This window comes from Piliocolobus tephrosceles, chromosome 17 (genome assembly GCF_002776525.5).
Source record: "Piliocolobus tephrosceles isolate RC106 chromosome 17, ASM277652v3, whole genome shotgun sequence".
Taxonomy (NCBI): domain Eukaryota; kingdom Metazoa; phylum Chordata; class Mammalia; order Primates; family Cercopithecidae; genus Piliocolobus; species Piliocolobus tephrosceles.
Window position 1 is genome coordinate 23,520,153 of NC_045450.1, and position 22,431 is coordinate 23,542,583.

At 45.8% G+C, this 22,431-nt stretch overlaps 1 protein-coding gene across 2 annotated transcripts in view; it reads left to right on the plus strand.

The window, feature by feature from the left end:
• LCMT1 (leucine carboxyl methyltransferase 1) overlaps positions 1–22,431 on the plus strand; it is a 73,069-nt gene that overhangs the window by 11,595 nt on the left and 39,043 nt on the right. For both annotated transcript variants that reach the window (XM_023192915.2, XM_023192914.2), the window contains 3 exons: positions 7,273–7,364; positions 10,989–11,110; positions 19,430–19,506. In XM_023192915.2, the coding sequence (XP_023048683.1) occupies positions 7,273–7,364; positions 10,989–11,110; positions 19,430–19,506 (291 nt within the window). The remainder of the gene's footprint in view (positions 1–7,272; positions 7,365–10,988; positions 11,111–19,429; positions 19,507–22,431) is intronic.

The window sequence follows — 22,431 nt, forward strand, 5'->3', positions numbered from 1 at the left end:
GGCCTCCGGGGAAGGAGGCCGGCAGAGTCCCCCCGTGGGGCTCTCGGACGGACTTCCCACAGTCCCGACATCCCGACAGGAGTGGGGCTGCAAGAAGGCCGCGTGGCTCAATGGCAGAGAGCGGCTTTTCTAGGAGTGGGAGGGCAATAGGTGGGGCATGGGCGTGTCAGGGGCGTTCCGCAGGTGCGACCAGGTAAATCTTGGTCTCTTCAGATTGAAGTCACCTGGTGCATGCCCAGTTGGTCTGCACCTTCCCGGGCGCCGGCTGCATTTTCGCGCGCGCGGGAAGCGTTGGGGGTGGGGGGATGAAGAACCCAGAAGTGCACCATCTTGCCTCCGTTCGTCCAAACAATGCCCTCCTTGACCTCCCAAAGTGTTGGGATTACAGGTGCGAGCCACTGCTTCCAGTTCATGTTATTTCCTGTTGGACTGTTTGTTGTGTCTTGTTGGTTGTGTTTTTCTTAGTGATTTGTAAGAACTTTTTATTTCAGGCATAGTTATCCTTTGCCTTTGCTTTGGTAGCAGTATTTTCTGTCAAGCTGATGCTTGTCTCTTGGTTCAACTCGTACAGTACATTTCATAATTCAGAAATTGTAAATCTTTTTTTCTTTATTTTGAGACAGGATCTTGCTATGTTGCCCAGGCTGGTCTCAAATTCCTGGGCTCAAGTGATCTTCCTGCCTCAGTCTCCTATGTAGCAGGGATATAGGCACTTGCCTCTGTGTCCAGCTTCAGAAGTTCTAAATCTTTATGATACAAAATCTGACAATCTTTACCTTTATAGGTTGTGAGTTTTGGGCCATGCTTAGGCTATTTCCAATTATTGTAACTTTTCTTTTATCATTTTTCTGGCTTCGGTTTTATGGTTGGATTGTTCATCTGTCTTTTTTAATGTATTGTAAGGTTGTAGTATTAATTTTATTCTACATCATTAGCCATTTGTCCCCATACCAACTACTGAATGGTCTGTATTTCCCCATTGATTTGAGACACTTGTATTATATATAAATTGTTTTTTTTTTTCGCGACGGATTCTCGCTTTTTGCTCAGGCTGGAGTGCAATGGTGCATTGTTGGCTTACTGCACCCTCCGCCTTCCAGGTTCAAGTGATTATCCTGCCTCAGCCTCTTGAGAAGCTGTGATTACAGACATGCACCACCATGCCCAGCTAATTTTTTGTATTTTTAGTAGAGATGGGGTTTCGCCATGTTGGCCAGGCTGGTCTTGATCTCCTGACCTTGGGTGATTCACCCGCCTCAGCCTCCCAAAGTGTTGGAATTACAGGCGTGAACCACTGCACCCAGCCTTATACACTAAATTCTTACTTACACTTTAACATTGCAGTGTGTGTTTCATCCTTGACTTCCTGTTAAATTGCTTTCTTTCTTTTTTTTTTTTTTTTTGAGACAGAGTCTTGCTGTGTTACCCAGGCTGGTGTGCAGTGGCGCAGTCTCGGCTCACCACAACCAGCCTCCTAGGTTCAAGTGATTCTCCTGCCTCAGCCTCCCGAGTAGCTGGGATTACAGGCATGAGCCACCACGCGAGGCTAAGTTTCTGTATTTTTATAGAGGCAGGGTTTCACCATGTTGGCCAGGCTGGTCTCGAACTTCTGACCTCAGGTGATCTGCCCGCTCGGCCTCCCAAAATGCTAGGATTACAAGAGTGAGCCACAATGCCTGGCCTAAATTGCTTTCTTTCAATCTGATAGCTCAAAATGTTGACTTCCAAAGGCTTTTAGTTGCAAATTGAGTCAGATGCAATTCCCACAGCTTGTTTTGCAGGTGTAAGGGTAGGTTTTTACCAGGGAATTGCTGAGTATTCTTAGTCCATTTGAGCAGCTTTGCTCCAGGAGGGAAGAAGAAAAAGAATCCTAGGAAAGGACATCTGTTTCTCAAGAGCCCATTTCCTTTCATCAGCAAAGCAGTATCTTTTCAGGAAACTCTACACGGTAGACCTGTTATTATAAAAGAGTAAAAAGTTGAAAAAGTTTAAATTTAAGTAAATTACAGTAAGCCAAGATTAACTTATTAGAGAAAAAAATTGTAAAAGTTTAGTGTAACCTGAGTGTACATTGTTTTGAAAGCTTATAATAGTGTAAAGCAACATCCTAGGCCTTCATGTTCACTCACCAGTCACTCACTCACTCATCCACAGCAACTTCCAGCCTGCAAGCTCCATTCATGGCAAGTGCCTTGTATAGGGGTACCATTTTTTATCTTTTTCTTCTTCTTCTTCTTCTTTTTTTTTTTTTTTGAGACAGAGTTTCACTCTCGTTTCCCAGGCTGGAGTGCAGTGGTGCAATCTCAGCTCGCTGCAACCTCTGCTTCCCAGGTTCAAGTGATTCTCCTTGTCTTAGCCTCCCGAGTAGTTGGGATTACAGGTGCATGCCACTATGCCCTGTAATTTTTGTAAATTTTGTATTTTTAGTAGAGACAAGGTTTCATCATGTTGGTTAGGCTGGTCTCAAATTCCTGACCTCAGGTGATCCGTCCATCTCGGTCTCCCAAAGTGCTGGGATTACAGGCATGAGCCACCATGCCTGGCCCATTTTTTATGTTTTATCCTGTATTTTTACTGTACCTTTTCTGTGTTTATGTTGTGATATGGTACTTTTTTTTTTTGAGACAGTTTTGGTCTTATCACCAGGATGGAGTGCAGTGGCACAATCTTGGCTCACTGCAACCTCTACCTCCTGGTTTCAGGGGATTCTCATGCCTCAGCCTCCTGAGTAGCTGGGATTACAAGCGCCTGCCACCACACCCAGCTAATTTTTGTATTTTTAATAGAGTCGGGGTTTCACCATGTTGGCCAGGCTGGTCGTGAACTCCTGACCTCAAGTGATCCGTAGATATGGTACCTTTTCTAAGTTAGCTATGTTTAGATACTTATCATTGTGTTATGGTTGTATGCATTATTCAGTACAGTGTGCTATAGAGGTTTGTAGCCTAGGAGGACTAGCTATACCTTGTAGTTTGGGTGTGTAGTGGGCTGTACCATCTAGCTTTGTGTAAGTGCACTCTGTGATATTTACACAACAATTACCTAACAGCATGTTTTTTCAGAATGTATCCTTATCTTAAAGCAACACATGACTTATGTGTATGTGTGTACAAACACACACACACATCATTTAAGCAACTCAAGTGTTATGAGGGGAAAAAACAAGTGTGTATAGGGGGGCAGATTTAAATCCAGGTGAGAAAGTTTGAACACCTACATTAAACTTTCAGTTCTCTATGTTAATAGAATTAAGTTCCACAGCTTATATAACTGACTTAACTTCAATCTGTAAAGCCAAGCCTGCCTTGTAGGATCTTATGAGGGTTCCTGTTTGTGTGTATTCATATTTTGTCAAGCATTTGGAATAATGCCTGGCACATAGTAAGCACTTGGTGACTGTTGATGAAAGAAGTAAGTGAGACTCCAGGCTTGATACTTATAGGCCTGGTGAGCAGGGAGGCCCCTTTTCATTCTTTGACGCCTCAGATGAGAAAACGGCTGTTGGAGGGGATTTCACACCTTTCAGAAGAAGGCCCCGTTATTCCACTTTGACGTTCGTGGAGATAGGACTCAGTCAGTAAATGCTTCTTGAATGAAGCGTTAGGTGGTTGGACCAGATCTGCCTTTCCTGTGGGAGGAAAGAGATGATTTTAGGTGTTACACAGATGTTTATCGTTTTTGTAGTTAGCTAATTATTACAGTGTTGTGTTAGCAGAAAATATTAGGCAGCAGCTCAGACCTCGGTATTTTTAAAAAGTGAGTGATTTAAAGACACACTAAATTGAACAGGTGGCATGTGAATGTCATGGAAACCGAAAGCATTTGTGGATTGAAAGAAAACTGGGAAAATTTTTGAGGTCTTTCCAAATCTGAGATGTTTGATTCTTTGAGTCTGGCTTTAAATGTGAAATCAGGATATACAAATAGAAGTGATATTCTCTGAGTTTTAGGAGCAGAGACATGTAATGGAAATGGACAGGCAGAACTGGATGCACAGTGTCATGCAGGGTGCAGAGATAACAGTGTATTAGCACTTTGGTGTCTGCTGTGGGCAGCCTTGCGTGTGTATGTATTCTCTAACAAAATTGGGAACATCCTATACATACAGTTTTGTAACCGGGTTTGTTCACCTGATACTGTCACTCCGTGTTCAGTGTTCCTGCAGAGAAATCTTTGTGCCCATTCTTGGTGATTTTCTTAGGATTAAGTCCTAGAAATGGGATTGTGTGGTCATTGTGTATGCATGTGTTTCAGGCCTTTTATACTTGTCATCACAGTGCCTTGCAGTATGATTGTGCCAGTTTAAGGTTCTGGCAGCTTGAGTGCCCTCTTCCTTATCCCTCTCCAAAGCCAAGTTCGATTAAATAATAGTTTTGTTGGACTGGGCGTGGTGGCTCACGCCTGTAATCCCAGCACTTTGGGAGGCTAAGGTGGGTGGATCACGATATCAGGAGTTTGAGACCAGCCTGCCCAAGATGGTGAAACCCCATCTCTACTAAAAATACAAAGATTAGCCAGGCGTTGTGGCAGGCGCCTGTAATCCCAGCTACTTGGAAGACTGAGGCAGAAGAATCGCTTGAAACTGGAAGAGGCGGAGGTTGCAGTGAGCCGACATCACGCCGTTGCGCTCCAGCCTGGGCCACAAGAGCAAAACTCTGTCTCAAAAAAAAAAATAATAATAATTTTGTTGCCAGTTTGTTCAGCGGTTGATTCACTTACTCTCCGCTGATGTCCTGTAAATCCTGAAACTTGCTGCTTGTCTCCCTTGAGAACTCCCATCAGCAGCCCCCGACAGCACTCTCCTCCTTACTGCCCGACACTGGGTGGCAAATCTTTTCATCTTGGCCACTCTGATAGGCTGGACAGTGAGATCCTTCTTCCTAGGGTGCATGGAAACCCATTGCAGTCACCTGGGTTTGCGAAGCGGGAGGAGGAAAGTGTTAGGGGCACTAGGAAGTAGGAGCCGGTGGGAGTTGCTGGCTGCGTGTGTTTGTATTATGGACCCATGCATCTCACCACTCTCTAGCACTGTGCACCACTGTGACCACGGACAGGGTGCTCTTGAGGTCAGTCCCAGATGCCCGCCAGGCCCTGCCTCCTGAGCCTGCTTCTCCCTCTGGCCTCCTCTCCAGTTTCTTACTGTTCTCCGGCCTCCCTGCCTCCTCTCTGTACTGGAGGCTCAGGTGTGTTCCCCGAGCCTTTCTGCCTGCCCTTCCTCCTGTCTGGAATGCCTTTTGGACACCTGACTTTTCCATTCTCCAGGGCTCGCCACGGCCATCCCCTTCTGAGAGAGGCCTTCCCCTGTCGCCTTCATCCTCTCTATGAGTCACAGCCTTCATTCCTCATCATCTTGTAATTATCTTTCTCTCTCCTTTCTCTCCCTGTTTACTGCTGTACCCGCAGTGCCTAGCACTTGGCAGACACCCACATGTTCCTTGACTAAACTTCAGTATTGAATAGTGTGAAGAATCCAGAGGTGAGAGGATAGAACCTGCTCTTTATTGTCCAAGAGTCCAACAAGCTACGGCTTCCAGAGGGAGGCAAATTGATCAGCTTTTCAACAGAGCTGCTTAGCAGTGGGGTGGGTGCCTTCCTTGGGGAAGTAGTCAAGCAGTGACTTGTTGTTGCATTGGTTCTTGCACTGGATGTTAGGGTTGATGAGATCATTTCTAAGGTCCCTTCCAATCCTTAAAACTGTGGGATGGGTATTCTCATCTGTGGGTTGCTGGGCTGTCATTCTTGTTTCAGCTGCAGATGTGGCTTTTACCACTAGATGACACTATATGATTTCTTTGAAATCAGCGTTTCCCAAACTGCCAACCACACTGAGAAAATATGTTTTTCATTGCACTTACACCCTCACCACACACTTGAAACAGAAGTAGGCTGGGCACGGTGACTCACACCTGTAATCTCAGCACCTTCGGAGGCAGAGGTTGGAGAATCACTTGAAGCCGGGAGTAAGTGTCATGAATGTCTTAATCCTTACTATATGTAATGCATCCTACTTTTTATTTTACTTTGTTCGACATTTAAAAAAAATGCAGATTTACAAACAAATTGATTTTGTTGTATTAATGGGTCATGACTGTTAGAAAACATTTTTAAAGTATGCTGTTATAAAACTGTGTGGGTATGCTGTTTTCCTTGGACAGTCTGGGCTTGTATAACAGATCGTGTCCTTTAGTGAATGTTTTGCACGTTTCTGTGGTGAGTTGCTGCGTGGAGCAGCTGAACATGTGCTTCTTTTTGGATGCCTGTGCATGAAAGAGGTTGGAGATTGTGCAGAATTCAACACTTACTGTAGTCAGGCCAGAGGTAAGCCTTAGTCGTAGATTTGAAGCTATATGATCTGCTTCTAGAAGCTCAGAGACATGACACACCCATACCCTACATTTCACCTTACTTAGCAGGCAAGAAGAAATGGGGGTATTACTCAGGGTATCACTAGGATGCTTTGGGCTGCAAGTAACAGAAGCCTGACTCACATTGGTTAAAAGGGTGAAGACACATACTATCTCACAAAATTGATGTTCAGAGGTAGAGCAGTTCGCAGGCCCAGAGCAGCTGAGCATGGCCTTCAGGATCCAAGTTCTTTTCATGACTCCTCAGTCGTCCTAAAGTTGGTTCTCATGGTTGCAAGAAGGCTTCCTGTGCTAAACGAAGCCTTAACTCCGTGTAGTATAGACTGGGTAGAGAGAATTAAGGCTCCTGTGGCATTTTCCACATTATTTTGTTCGTGTTTGCTGTGTTCATTTGTTCCTGGTTTCCCCACTCTGACATCTCCAAGGGGAGTAAGAGGACGGCACCTAATACAGAGTCAGGAGAAACACTTGGGTTAATTCATGCTGTTTGTCAAGTGTTTCTGAGTCTGCCTTCCTCTGGGCACGGGCCTTTTCATTTAGTGGAATTAACTGACTAACTGTGGCCATGAGTTTGCGGAGGGAATAAATGGCTGCACATCTTCTTTATGAAACATGAAGTGAGGTTATTTGCTATGTAGGGTCCTGGGCAGTGAATTAGCAATATGAGGAAAGGGAGTGAGAAGGTCCACTGTGGGCAGTGTGATGGGTGGTGTAATGTGAACATAAAGATGTATGGATGGCTGCGTCTTCACATGTGTAACAGGGCACTAAACGTGCACTTGGCCTTTTGAGGTGGATGGTTGGTTTTTGTCGAGTTCCTTGACCTGGTTTCTGGGAACTTGACAGTGGACCTTGGCCTGAACCTACTCCATCTCTACTCACCTTCCTCCTTTTTCCTCCCTTCCAGGTTTGCAGTAAGCATTGGCTACTGGCATGACCCTTACATCCAGCACTTTGTGAGACTGTCTAAAGAGAGGAAGGCCCCCGAAATCAACAGAGGCAAGCGATCATCTCCCTGCCCAACAGCACCTCATCAGCTGCCTAAGGTTTTAGGGGTTCATTCTTGAAGGGAGTTGTGATCTGCTCCCTTTCCAGCTGTGCGCAAAAGTGCTCATTTCACCAGATCCTCACCAACATGGTGTGTTATAAAACTTGTTTGCAGCCTTAAAAAGGAATGAGATCATTTCTTTTGCAAGGACATGGATGAAGCCGGAAGCCATCATTCTTAGCAAACGAACAGAGGAACAGAAAACCAAACACTGCATGTTCTTACTCATAAATGGGAGTTGAGCAGTGAGAACACATGGACACAGGGAGGGGAACATCACACACTGGGGCCTGTCGGGGTGAGGGGCAAGGGGAAGGAGGAGAGCATTAGGATAAATACCTAGTGCATTCGGGGCTTAAAATCTAGATGACAAGTTGATGGGTGCAGCAAACCACCATGGCATATGTATGCCTAGGTAACGGAGCTGCACATTCTGCACATGTATCCTGGAACTTAGAAAAAAAAGAAGAACACAATATCTACTTCCACTTTAAAATCATGAGAGTTTTTGAAATTTTATTAAATGTGACGAATTGGAAAAAAAAGTACTAATCTTTGTTAATCTGTCATGTGAAAAATGGTGTCTTACTGCAATTTTAGAAATATTTCTCCTATTTATAGGTAACGTTGAGGATCATTTTCATATGTTCGAAGCCCATTTAAATATCTTTCACTGTAAACTGCCCCTATCAGTAATCGCTTTTTTTCCCCAATTAAAAAAATACATAAAGCTTTATTTTTCACATGTGTATTCCTACTCTAATTGGATAAATACGGAGAAACTGCTTTATAGTACAGTTATGAGGAGGACAGTCTCTCAGAGTTTACATCAGAGTTTTCCTCTGGTTGGTTGGTTGCCTATGGCTCATCTAGGTGTGTGGACTAATTACGTGGATTTAATTGGGTTCTTCTATAACCCGGTGTCTATAAGGAGACATTCCAAAGGCTTTTGTATATTTCAGGCTGAGCATATCTTAGTTTTCACGCCTCTTGTCTGTGTATATGAATCTTCCCTAAGGATGGAAATTGAGGATATCTGCCCAGTCGCACAGCTTGAGGGTTGTAAGTCTAGAGGACGTGGGTCTTTTACAGCTTTGTTGACGTTCCCCACTGTGGGCGGGAGGGAAAGTGTTGTGAGACCTGCTAATTCTCATATGAGGGAGGGCTCAGAGGTGCTGACAGCAGTAGGCCTAGGCTTAGGAGATTTGGCCCTTAAGATTCTTCAACAGGGCTGGGTGTGGTGGCTCACCCCTGTAATCCCAGCACTTTGGGAAGCCGAGGTGGGCAGGTCACGAGGTCAGGAGATCAAGACCATCCTGGCTAACACAGTGAAACCCCATCTCTACTAAAAATACAAAAAATTAGCCAGGCGTGGTGGCAGGCACCTGTAGTCCCAGCTACTCAGGAAGCTGAGGCAGAAGAATGGCGTGAACCCGGAAGTGCGCCACTGCACTCCAGCCTGGGCAACAGAGCAAGACTCCATCTCAAAAAAAAAAAAAAAAAAAAAAGATTCTTCAACAGAGTTGGGTGTGGTGGCGCACATCTGCAATCCTAACACTTTGGGAGGCTGAGGCAAGTAGATCACTTGAGCTCGGGAGTTCAAGACCAGCCTGGGCAACATGGTGAAACCCTGTCTCTACAAAAAATTAAAAAAAAATTAGCCAGGTGTGGTGGCATGTACCTGTAGTCCCAGCTACTTGGGAGGCTGAGGTGGGAAGATCACTGGAGCTCAGGCAATCGAAGCTGCAGTGAGCCAAGATTGTACCACTGCATTCCATCCTGGGTGACAGAGTGAGACCCTGTCTCAAGAAAAAAGAGTCTTCAGTAGATTTATTTTCCTCCCCAGCTCACAGTATGCATAGGGTTGGCCATTTAAGTATTGATTTATTTTGAAGCTTGCACCAGCAGGCAACTTGTTCCAGAACATAACTAGAATATTGTTTTGGATGCCTGCCCCTTAGAAGCTCCGGAGCATAAAGAGAAGTCTCTATCTGGGTATGCACGTGCCATGTGCAACGTTTGATTGGCAGCAGCCTGAATGTGTTAAGTCCCCAGTTGCTCTTTCCCAGACAGCAGAGTATGCAGGAAAGGTAGTCATTCAGCTCCTTTCTGGCTTAGCAGTGTAAAGCCTGAGAGGGAAGAGATGGAGAATTACTTTTTGTTGCCTTATTTTAGTGTTAAGACACTATTAGGCTCTGCAAATAATTTCCATCAATGAAGTCAAAGGCTTTGAGATGGGAGCCTACCTTATTCTCAGCCAGATTGAGAAATTGACCAAATGACCATAATTCTTGTGTGTGCAGGGAATCTTGGCCCTCAAGTTGGATCCTGTAGGTGGGTTCTATAAGAAATGCCAAGAAATTTTGAAGTGGTGGTTTCTGAAAACAAGGACGTGCAATTTTATTTTGCATTCCCTCCCCTGCTTTTGAGGCAGATTTCCTAATAAATGCACAGGCAAAGACCCCCACCCCACGCCCTGGCAGCACCCCTCTCTTGTACCCTGGATTTGAACCTTTAGAATGCAGCCAAATTGGAGTGCCTCCTAAATGGTGTATGGTGAGGACATTTTTCCCCCAATGTCCAATCCATCACGGATGATAGCTCTGTAAAATACAATAGAAATGATCTAGAAAAATAAAATGAAAATGACATACAATGTATAATTCCAAATCATTTAGTAGTAGATTGAACAGGCTTGAAATTTTTCTGTCAAATTGTAATAAAGTTTCTAAATGCTATGAGGTTTTTTTCTTAAAATAGTCACATACTGTTAACAGCCATGCATATACTTTGAGCAGCAGAGTTTTAGAGCACAGACAGACCTTGTGGTCTTTTCTTCTTTATTTCCCATCTCCTTTTCCCCAACCCTCCACCCGAAAACTTAACAGTGGCGCAATCTTGGGCCACTGCAACCTCTGCCTCCTGGGTTCAAGCAATTCTTGTGATCCATCCTCCCAAGAAGCTGGGATTACAGTTGTGCACCACCGTGCCTGGCTCATTTTTGTGTTTTTAGTAGCAAGCTATTTTATTAGGCAGCAATTTGCTGGTCTTCTCTGTGACCCCCATTTTACATAGAGACTAACCCATTCAGGGTGGAGGTGAAGGGAACAGGATAACAAATATAGCTTCCTTTGTGTTAACATTCATCTGCTCAGTTTCCTGACCCATAATATTATTTTTCATGTGATCTCACAATTTTCAGGTTTACCTGAGTCCAGAGTAGCTTTCAGTATAGCCATGAAAGGCACATTTCCAAGATGGACTTCAGACATTTCAAAGTAAAACACTTATTTTTCATATATAAAAATATAGCTCATTTTTTCAAAGGCAGTTAATTGCTTCATGAAATAGATTGTACTTACCTTGGTTCAGATGCCTTTAACAAAAACAACAACAACAACAAAAAAGATTTTGAAAGTTGCCATTTCTCCCATAGAGTCTGCAGATTAACCTGTGACACTGCAGAAGGGTGCATGCGTTCTGTTTTGCTCTTCTGCTGGGATGGGCTTTGCAGGGATAATTTCTGTGATCACTGTGTGATAGCTTGTTTCTGTGCCCCCCCCCCCCCCCCCCAGGATATTTTGCTCGAGTCCATGGTGTCAGTCAGCTTATAAAGGCGTTTCTACGGAAGACAGAATGTCATTGTCAAATTATCAACCTTGGGGCAGGCATGGATACCACCTTCTGGAGATTAAAGGTATGTTCAAACTCCCCTCCTCCCTCTCCAAGTGTTTAGATTTCATTTTTGGAAGAGTTTCACATAATTCGAAATTTAAAAATATATTAAAAGTTCTGCAGCAAAAGCTTGTCTCCCACCCCTGTCCCATCTGCCTAGATGCCCCTACGACTGTCTCACCAGGGCCCTAGAGACAGATATTTTAGGTTGTCTCTAATTGTTGTTACAAATGGAGCTATAATAAAAACCCTTATATTTCTCTCAGTATGAGTAGAAATATGTCAGGAGGAAAAATTCCACCAGTAGAATTGCTGGAATGGAAAGCCCATGCATGCATTTATAACTTTTTTTTTTTGAGCCAGAGTCTTACCCCATCACCCAGGGTGGAATGCAGTGGCACAATCATGGCTCATTGCAGCCTCGAACTCCTGGGCTTAAGCGATCCTCCCATGTAGCTGGGACCACAGGCATGCAGCACCATATCTGGCTGATTTTTAAGTTTTTTTGTAGAGACAGTGGTCTCACTATGTTGCCCAGGCTGGTCCTGAACTCCTGGCCTCAAGCAATCCTCCTGCCTCAGCCTCTCAAAGTGCTGAGATTACAGGCATTAGCCACTGCGCCCAGCCTACATTTGTAATTTTGACAGTAACTAAGATTTTGTCAGGATAATGGCATCTTGGTTAAAATTTGGAGATTTGTATGGCTGGGTGATGATAATATGTTGCAAAGCCATTTTGTAGTCTTTTTCTGATTTGGTCTCTTAACTGCTCTATTAGAGTATGAATGCAGGTCTAATTACATTCTCACAAGGAGAGAAAACTAGAGTGTGGTCTTTGACTCCTGGGCTTAGTTTTTTTTTTTTTTTGAGACAGTCTTGCTCTGTTGCCCAGGCTGGAGTGCAGTGGCGCAATCTCAGCTCACTGCAGCCTCCACCTCCCGGCTTCAAGCGATTTTTCTGCCTTATCCTCCTGAATAGCTTGGACTACAGGTGCACGCCACCACGCCTGGCTAATTTTTGTATTTTTAGTAGAGATGGGGTTTCACCGTGTTGGCCAGGCTGGTCACAATCTCCTGACCTTGTGATCTGCCCACCTTGGCCTCCCAAAGTGCTAGGATTACAGGTGTGAGCCACTGTGCCTGGCCTCCTGGGCTTAGTTTTTATAGCCAAACCGTTTCCCTACAAAGTCCTCACTGATTGGCCAGGCATGGTGGCTCACGCCTGTAATCCCAGCACTTTGGGAGGCTGAAGTGGGCAGATCACTTGAGGTCAGGAGTCAGAGACCAGCGTGGTCAACATGGTGAAACCCTGTCTCTATTAAAAATACAGAAATTAGCTGGGTGTGGTGGTGGGCACCTGTAATCCCAGCTACTTGGGAGGCTGAGGCAGAATTGCTTGAACCCAGGAGAACGGTGGTTGCAATGAGTCGAGATTGTGCCGTTGCACTCCAGCCTGGGTGACAGAGTGAGACTTTGTCTTTAAAAAAGTCCTCACTAATTGCCTTTTTTTTTTTTTTTTTGTAGGTTTGTACAGATTTTGCTTGGTTCTGTCAGGTCCGTCAGGTGACAGTAATGGGTACGTGCGTTTCTCCAGATTTTTTGCGGATGTTGACCAAGACGTGCTTATCTGTTTTGTCCCTAATCAGTTTACCTGATATGAAGGTCTTTGGTCATCAGAGCTGTCAACCCTTCTCTTACTAAAGTGAGAAATCAGTGACCTCAACAGAGTATAGGTATTTGTTTGCCTCTACATTCTCATCTCAAGATATAATCACTAACATTATGAAGTGTTTTTACATACGTGACCTCATGAATTAACTTGAGAACTCTGTAAGGGTATTTTACACAGATGAAGGAAATGGGACTGCAAGATTGTCTTCCAGGATCCTGCAGCCAGAGGCTCTGGGGCAGGGATCAAGCATTGGAATCTGCCCATTAAACTCCACATTTCTTCCTCTTTCCCCTGCACACAGCCTCTGTGGTTTTTCAGGAGGGTGACCTTCCCTTTTCTGTAGATCTGTTGTGTCTTTGTTTTTCTGTCATTGTTTTTTTTTTGAGACGGAGTCTTGCTCTGTCGCCCAGGCTGGAGTGTAGTGGCCGGATCTCAGCTCACTGCAAGCTCCGCCTCCGGGGTTTACGCCATTCTCCTGCCTCAGCCTCCCGAGTAAGCTGGGACTACAGGCGCCTGCCACCTCGCCCAGCTAGTTTTTTGTATTTTTTAGTAGAGACGGGGTTTCACCATGTTAGCCAGGATGGTCTCGATCTCCTGACCTCGTGATCCGCCCGTCTCAGCCTCCCAAAGTGCTGGGATTACAGGCTTGAGCCACCGCCCGGCCTTCTGTCATTGTTTTTGAGACAGAGTCTTACTCACTCTCTCGCCCAGGCTGGAATGCCGTGGTGTGATTTGGCTCACGGCAACCTCCACCTCCCGGGTTGAAGCGATTCTCCTGTCTTAGCCTCCCTAGTAGTTGGGATTACAGGCATTCACCTCCACGCACGGCTAATTTTGGTATTTTTAGTAGAGCTAGCATTTCACTGTGTTGGCCAGGCTGGTCTCAAACTCCTGGCCTCAAGTGATCCACCTGCCTTAGCCTCCCAAAGTGCTGAGATTACAGGTATGAGCCACTATGCCAGGCTGACCTATTGTGTTTTTGTAATGAGGAACCAGAGCACAGTACAGTGAGAGAGAATGTGCTATGTCAGTGTTAACAGAGGCCGCTGGAGAGATCCTGCCACTGGACCTGAGACCCCTTTGATTTGTCTCGCATTTTGTTTTTTTTTTTTCTCCTGTCTTGTAGGTGGATTAATAATTAATAAATCTGAGCCTCTTATTTTTGAGCAAAGTACCCTGAGGCTTATGTACCCCTCCTAAGAAGAAGGCAGTCAGTCAGTAGTGAGGAAGGAAGACTGTATAGTGTCTGAAAGTTCTTTGTGGAAATGTTTTGGTTTTGATTGGTAATTATATTGGGCTGAAGGCCTTTTTTTTGGTCTGAAGTTTCTTTTAAAATATAAATATAAATATGTATATATATTACATTTGTTTGCTTTTATAGAGCAGGTGTTACAAACTGTAGCCCAGGGCCAAATCTGGCCCACAGCTTGTTTTTGTAAATAAAGTTTTATTGGAAGACAGCCACTCCCATTTGTTTGCATATTGTGCTTCAGCAGCCATATGACAATTATAACAGCAGAGTTGAGTAGTTACAACAGAGACCATCTGGCCTGCAAAGGCTAAAATATTTACTTTCTGGCTCTTTACAGAAGCAGTTTGCCAATCTCTGTTTCAGAGGTATGTGCGTGTCTCTAAAAGCGTAGCAAAAACATTGTCGGTGGGTCTTTGTGTCTCATGCACCTTCCAGCCGGAATGCTTCCTAGGTTGCACCAGCAGAAGTTTAGCTGTGAGTCATAGGTGTGAGCTTGTTCCATAAAATCTCAGGAGCCCAAGACTGTACAGTTAAAGACTCCCATCTGCTGGCAGTGAGCAGGAACAGGACAAAGAAGAGTTAGTCTTGTCACAAAAAAGGAATAAAGGGGCCAGGTGCAGTTGGTCACGCCTGTAATCCCAGTACTTTGAGATGCCGAGGTGGGTGAATTGCTTGAGCTCAGGAGTTTGAGACCAGCCTGGGCATCATGGCAAAACCCCATCTCTACACACACACAAAAAAAATTAGCCAGGCATGGTGGTGCACACCTGTGGTCCCAGCTACTTGGGAAGCAGAGGTGGGAGGATTACCTGAGTCCCAGAGGTTGAGACTGCAGTGAGCCAAGATTGCGCCATTGCACTCCAGCCTGGGTGTCCAAGCGAGACCTTGTCTCAAAAACAAAAAAAAAAAGGAATAATGGGTGAGTGAAAAGCTTTAAGGGGTCTCCATTTCTTGGTGTCTCCGGAATTCTGTTTCCGTAGAACCAAAGGATTCGTACAACCTACTTCTCTCCATCTCCCTGTGGAGGGAAGCAGAGTCAATTTTGGCAGTCTGTGAGGTGGTCAGCCATGTTGAGTCCTCTTTGGGTGCCCCATTCCTCCTGCCCTGTGGCAGCTGTTCCCAGTCTTGGTGTCTTCCATTCCAGTCAGTTTCATGCAGGCTATTTGGGGTGAAATGTCAAAAGGGCCATCAAGAATCCCAGAATAAGAAGTTGAAGCATCACTTGTCACACACAGTCATTTTGCCCCCTTCTCAAGAAACAGGATCTATCTTTTTTTTTTTTCATTATACTTTAAGTTCTGGGGTACATGTGCAGAACGTGCACGTTTGTTACATAGGTACGCACATGCCATGGTGGTTTGCTGCACCCGTCAACCAATCAGAGTCTCACTCTGTTTCCCAGGCTGGAGTGCAGTGGTGTGATCTCCGCTCACTGCAACCTCTGCCTCCAAGGTTCAAGCGATTCTCCTGCCTCAGCCTCCCGAATAACTGGGATTACAGATGCGCACCACCGTGCCTGGCTATTTTGTAGAGATGGGGTTTTACCGTGTTGGCCAGGCTGGTCTTGAACTCCTGGCCTCAAGTGATCCACCAGCCTCAGCCTCCTAAAGTGCTGGGATTACAGATGTGAGTCACCACACTGGCAGGATATCTTTTTAAAGAGGTCCACGTGTGCCTTTTGTAAGCTTTCTCTGCTCTGACCTCTTATTCAGAAGTTTTACAAGGTTTGGGAGGGCTAATGCGTGGGAAGGCTCTTTAAAAAGGAAGAAGGCCTGTAAGAGCTGCGGGGCAGTATGCTATCTTTCATTCATATGCTTTTTTTTTTTTTGTAAGCACCAAGAAAATGTTCTTGTTGTCTTCTGGAATTTTAGGTGATCCTTAACTTCCCATACACTGTGAGCAAAAATTCTTAAAAGGTGTTGTTGTAGAAATTGAAATTCCTAGGGAAAGTTATTTCCATTTCCCCTCTACCCATATCCCTCAAGTAGCTTTTTTTTTTTTTTTTTTTTTTGAGAGACAGAGTTTTGCTCTTGTTGCCCAGGTTGGAGTGCAATGGTGTGATCTCAGCTCACTGCAACCTCTGCCTCCCGGGTTCAAGCAATTCTCCTGCCTCAGCCTCCCGAGTAGCTAGGATTACAGGCACCCACTACCACGCCCAGCTAATATTTTGTATTTTTAGTAGAGATGGGGTTTCACTCTGTTGGCCAGGCTAGTTCGAACTCCTGACCTCAGGTGATCCACCCGTCTTGGCCTCCCAAAGTGCTGAGATTATGGGCGTGAGCCACCGCACGTGGCCCCCCTCAAGTATCTTGAAATAGCTTCTGCATAACCCTACCCGGCAAGCATGGACTGTACCTCTAAGTGTGATCAGCTCAGATTCAGGAGCCCAGGTCTCCTGGGATGGCTTTTGTGACAGAATCTGGCACTGTCTCCCAGGCTGGAGTGCAGTGATGCAATCTCAGCCCACCGCAGCCTCCTCCTCCCAGGCTCAAGCGAGCTTCCTAACTCAGCCTTCTGAGTAGCTGGGGACTACAGGTGCAAGCCACCATGCCTGGCTAATTTGTATTTTTGGTAGAGATAGGGTCTTGCTGTGTTGCCCAGGCTGGTCTTGAACTCCTGGACTCAAGCAGTCCTCCTGCCTCGGCCTCCCAAAGTGCTGGGATTACAGATATGAGCCATTGAACTTGGCCCTCCTTTTTTTTAAAAAAAAGATGAAGCCGGCTGGGCGCGGTGGCTCAGGCCTGTAATCCCAGCACTTTGGGAGGCCGAGGCGGGTGGATCACGAGGTCAGGAGATTGAGACCATCCTGGCTAACATGGTGAAACCCCGTCTCTACTAAAAATACAAAAAAATTAGCCGGGCGAGGTGACGGGCGCCTGTAGTCCCAGCTACTCGGGAGGCTGAGGCAGGAGAATGGTGTGAACCCAGGTGGCGGAGCTTGCAGTGAGCCAAGATCGCGCCACTGCACTCCAGCCTAGGTGATAGAGCAAGACTCCATCTCAAAAAGAAAAAAAAAAAAGATAAAGCCCAGATTGGGTCCTCTGGGATTCCAGCAGAGGACTGGTCTGTATATGGGAGGGTGCTGTATCTTTCAGCCCTGATGTTTGCTGTTAAGGGTTACTTATCTACTAGGATATGGTTGCAGGTGATTTCTGCCCCCATCGTGCTGTCCACAGGAGGTCTGCTATCCCCCACTCATCCCCTGGGATTCATCTATCCCTCCATACTTGTGCTCCATCTCCTGTTACTGTCTCCATGAATGGTTCTCTTACCTGCCCAGTTGCTCCAGTCAGAAACAAGGTGTCGCCCTGCCTTTCCTTTTCCTCCATCCCGTCCTCTTACCAGCGAAGCCATCACCAGGTTCTGGATGTCAGCAGTCGTCTTTGTTTTAAAAAAGTAGTTCTGTATTTCTGGGATAAGTGGTGACGGGGAGAGGGGGAGAGGCTGGGCAGATGGGCCAGGCCGTGGAATGCCTTGTTTCTTGCTGAGTTTTAGCACTGTGCAGAGCTGCTGAAGGCCACCTGCAGTGGCTAGTGCAGTGCACAGCAGCGTGCAGCTTTGAGACACCAGAGGCGGCGCTGGGACAGTCTGGGTTGGAGGTGATAGAGCTCAGGAGGAGTGGAGGGATTCCAGAGGCATCAGCAGGGCTGAGGTACTGGGTGGCTGGATGGCGAAGAGGGCACGGAGAGAACACTAGGATGATAGGATGATGTGCGCGTGACTGGGTAGGGAGGGTGTAGCTACCAAGCAAGCCAGGTGACCCAGGGCTGTGTGTGCGTGTGTGTGTGTGTGTGTGTGTGTGTGTCTGTGGTTGTGTGAGTATGTGTGTCTTTCATATTTGTTTGACTGCAGGCCACAAGAAGAAATGTTACATCCCGAGCCAGGGCCCCTATCTCTGTACCTGTGTCTGTAATAAAGGCACACACAGTGTTGATATGAATGCTAGAGACCTCATTTTAGGGTGCTGCTTTCCTTTGATCCCCGCCCCACTTTCCTTCTTGCCCTGGGACCTTCTTTCCAGCACATTTTACAGTATTGAAAACACAATATACCTTCTCTTACTGTTATAGCTCATAGGCTCTTTGGATCCCTGTGTGGTCATTTTACTAAGATCAGGCCCTTTCCTGTGAGCCCCACATGTATTGCTTCATTAATCCTCACAACCCCATGAAGTGTTAGCATTTTCTTCACTTTTCTTTTTTTTTTATCTTTGAGATGGAGTCTCGCTCTGTCATCCAGGCTGGAGTGCAGTAGCATAATCGCAGCTCACTGCAACCTCCGCCTCCCGGGTTCAAGTGATTCTCCTGCCTCAGCCTCCCGAGTAGCTACTTTTTGTATTTTTAGTAGAGATGGGGTTTCACCCCCATCATGTTGGCCAGGATGGTCTCGATTTCTTGACGTTGTGATCCACTTGCCTCAGCCTCCCAAAGTGCTGGGATTACAGGCGTGAGCCACGGTACCCAGCTTCTTCACTTTTCAAACAAGTAAATCCTGGCCCAGTGAGTTTACTGACTTTCCCAAGACCTTACAGCATATAAGTGGTGGAGCCCCTCCAGCTCCAAGAGTGCCTGTTCTTTAATCTACCATACTTCACTGTCACAGAGAAAAATGTATCAGAGGCTGGGCACCTGTAATCCCAGCTACTCTGGAGGCTGAGGCAGGAGAATCACTTGAACCCACTAAGTGGAGGTTGCAGTGAGCTGAGATTGTGTCACTGCACTCCAGCCTGGGTGACAGAGTGAGACTCCATCTCAAAAAAAGAAAAAAAAATGTATCAGAAAATAATACCCTTAATATATGTGATGCTTTTGATACTAGCTGTTTTAACCTGTTTCATCCAAAAATTAATGCTCATCAAAACCTACTACATTGATTTCCTGACCCTCCTAATAGAGCTCAAGCTGACTTTTTTGTTGTTGTTACATCGTTTAAACTTTTTATTTTTTTTGTATGGACAGGGTCTCGCTGTGTTGCCCAGGCTGGCCTCAAACTCCCGGCCTCAAACTCCTGGCCTCAAGCGATCCTCCTGCCTCAGCCTTCTGAAGTGTTGAGATTACAGTCGTGAGCCACTGCACCTGGCCTCAAGCTGCCTTTTGAAAATACGGAGTATATTCTACTTCCAAAGTGCCTCTGAGCTTTCCCCACCATCCCAGCTGCCACCTCCTAGCTCAGGCTCCTTCCTGGACCTTACCTTCTTATCTGGCTAACTCCTCTGGCGTCTTAACTTTTACCTTCATCTGTACTTGCTTCCCTCAAATCTATTCATGAGTAATTTGAAAAACATGTCTGCCCATATCAGTCACCTGTTTTAAAATCCTTAAACACTGTATTGCTCTTAGGTGCCTAGTGCTTGATATGTGGAAGATGATCAGCACATGTAAGAGTAAAGAGGTAAAAAGTATTGTGTGTTTTTCCCCAGGATGAAGATCTTCTCCCAAGTAAATATTTTGAGGTTGACTTTCCAATGATCGTCACAAGAAAGCTGCACAGTATCAAGTAAGTGTGGTGTGGCCAGAAGAACAAGAGCCAGCTAGAATTCAGATCTAGCTCTCAAGAGATGGCAGATCTGAATTCCAGAGACTTCACTTTAGGGTGTTGCCTTCCATTCACTGCCCCCCACCAACTTTCTTTTGCCCTGGCACTCATTCCAGCATGTTGTACAGTCTGCAAAATGCAATATACATTTCCTTATTACAGATCACAGGCTCTATGGCTCCCCATGTAATTAAAATTAACACGAGGCCAACCAGACTTCCCAGACAAGGTTTTTGTTTTTGGGGCTTGTACTCAGGCACTAGGGAGACAGCAGAGGCTCAAGGACTGTCTTATTGGCTCCCTGAAGAGGCTTGCAGGGATGTTTTTATTAGCGAAGCGTGGGAATTGACATCATGAGTAAGGTATGCAGGCTGGGCCGGGCAAAGCACGTGAGGGGTAGGGGATGTGGGTCAGCGTATCTGGTTGCGTTGGTTATCTTGATTGATGGGCCACTTGGTGGTCTGGCTGGCGGGAAGAAGACTGTCAATCATTTGTTCAGTGTTCCTTCCTGAGGTGGGACACTCCATAACCTTGGTTTCATATTTAGATTTCCTAAGGCCAGTTCCTGGAACTTTAAGTAGAAGGCATGGTTAAATATTATGAAGAAGCAACCCCATTCCACTCCTGTTCTATCTTTAGTTCCCCCTGAGAGATTTCACCCTCTATTCTTAAGGAGAAAGGGCTGAAGATCTCATCTTCTGAAGCTACTTCCTGCTGAACAGGGATGTCGTCCTTGCCTCACTTTGGGGGGTGGGGAAATCTCTCATTGACTGTCCTAAAGACCTGTAGGGACTGGGGTGCTCCTGGGATGGTATGGGTTGGAATCCTTGGGCCATCATTAGCTTGACTTGGAGCGATTGAAACCTGAAAGACACAAACTTTACCAAAAGGTTAAAAACACAATACCCCCAAAGTAATAGCAATTAAATGACCACTTAGGGTCCGAAGAAAGGTAAAAACCATGTCATACTTTGTAGGTATGCACTGATGGAGCCCCAGATGGTTTGAGCAGTAGAGTTACTGAGATTATGTAGCCAGGTAGCCTCTTGGTAAATCTTTACTTTTATTTTGTTTTGGAGACAGAGTCTCACACTGTCATCCAGATAGGAGTGCAGTGGTGCCACCATGGCTCACTGCAGCCTCAACCTTATGGGCTCAGGTGATTCTCCCACCTCAGCCTCCGGAGTAGCTGGGAATAAAGGCACATGCCACCAAGACTACCTAATTTTTTTTCTTTTTTTGTAAGTTTGTAGAGATGGGGTTTTGCCATGTTGCCCAGGCTGGTCTCGAACTCCTAGGCTCAAACGATCCACCCACCTTGGCCTGCCAAAGTGCTGGGATTACAGGCATGAGCCATTGTGCCTGGTCTTGGTAAATCTTTTGAACTTGCAGTTTAACCAATCCTGAACTGTTAATGTAAGAACAATAGATGTGGTTTATTACTGCGCATACCCGCCCTTGTTCAGCGAGAAGATAGTCCAGGGCAAATCTGTTGTCTAAGACAGCATTGGCTAGGGAGTGCAGGGAGGCTTGACGTCCTTTTATGGCTCTGCCTCTACTAGTTGCCAGTGTTTCAAGCGTTTGAAGGTTTCTCAAAGCCGCCTCACAGTATGCAAAGCCATCCCAAGGGGCTGCTAAGGGGCAGAGCCACCCCAAGGGGCTGTTCCAACTCCCGCCAAAATTAGCCCTATTGCCCTTTTAGATGTCACGTGTGTGATATTATGAACTGTTACTCCACTGGGACTTAAAGTACCTAACGTGCATTCCTCGTTGCGTTGTACGTTATCCACACAAGGGCACGCTAGTGCAAGTAACGGAGAGGTGAAATTGGCTGAGGGGTAGCTGTTGGTCAGATGGCAGTCTGGGTGTCCACAAAGGAACAGAATACCCCATGGGTGCACAAACTTACACAAGGCAAGAGGAGTTCAGGTGAGTAGCTAAGCTTTGGCGAGAGGTATGACTGTTTTGGCATGGGGGAGAAGATAGCCTTCCTGAACCCAAGTTTGATTAGGGTTTTTCTTTACTGCTAAGAGAAAACCCGGTGGGATTCCAAAGTAGGTGGTCTAGCTTCCCTGTTTTCCACCCTTTTTGGTGACCAAAGCATTTAGCAGCCCAATGAGGTTTATACATTCAAAGAAAGGGAGACACTTAGGTCCACAATAAGAGGTACAGAGGTTATTTTAGGTTTCCATACCTCCTTTGTGAAGTTGGTAGTTGAGCTTTTAGGGAATGCAAGAGGCAGCTCCTCTGAGCCTGGGGATGATGGTAGCACAGCCAGCAGTTGGACAAATTATGACCTGAAGCTGTAATGCTGGAAAGGTTGTCAAGAGAGATCATTTCCCATCTTAGTGGGTCCAGCCTACCCTGTGCCCTGATGGGGAGGAGTAGAAACACAGTAAAGAGTAGCATCTTTATACCCAGCAGGGACAAACGAAGTCTTTACCTGAGGGAGGAGGCTGAGCAAAGCAACAGAATAATAGTAAAACAATTAGTAATATGAGGAAAAGTACTGGACTCAAGATCTCTAACCATATTACTTCTCCGATGATGAATTGGCTCTCCTGAATTTGAGGTCTTCCACAGGTGTTCAGGAGTAAGATGGGCCTTCTGGGCGAGTCTGGAAACATTTAGGAGAAAGCATTTCTGATTGGGAGAGGTGTACCCAGCTAGTGATTCCTTGTGACTTGGCTGCGGTTGGAGTGGTCAGGGTCACCCAGTAAGGGCCCTCCCATTTAGGCAAGGGGTGATTCTCCGGGGAGCCTGCCCTTCGAGTCTTTAGAAGGACTTGGTTCCCTGGATTAACTTGTAAAGGGGTTTTCCCATCCTTAGTGGGGACTGGCAGGATTTTGTTTCTGTACTCTGAAATCGCTTTTTGAATCTGTCCTA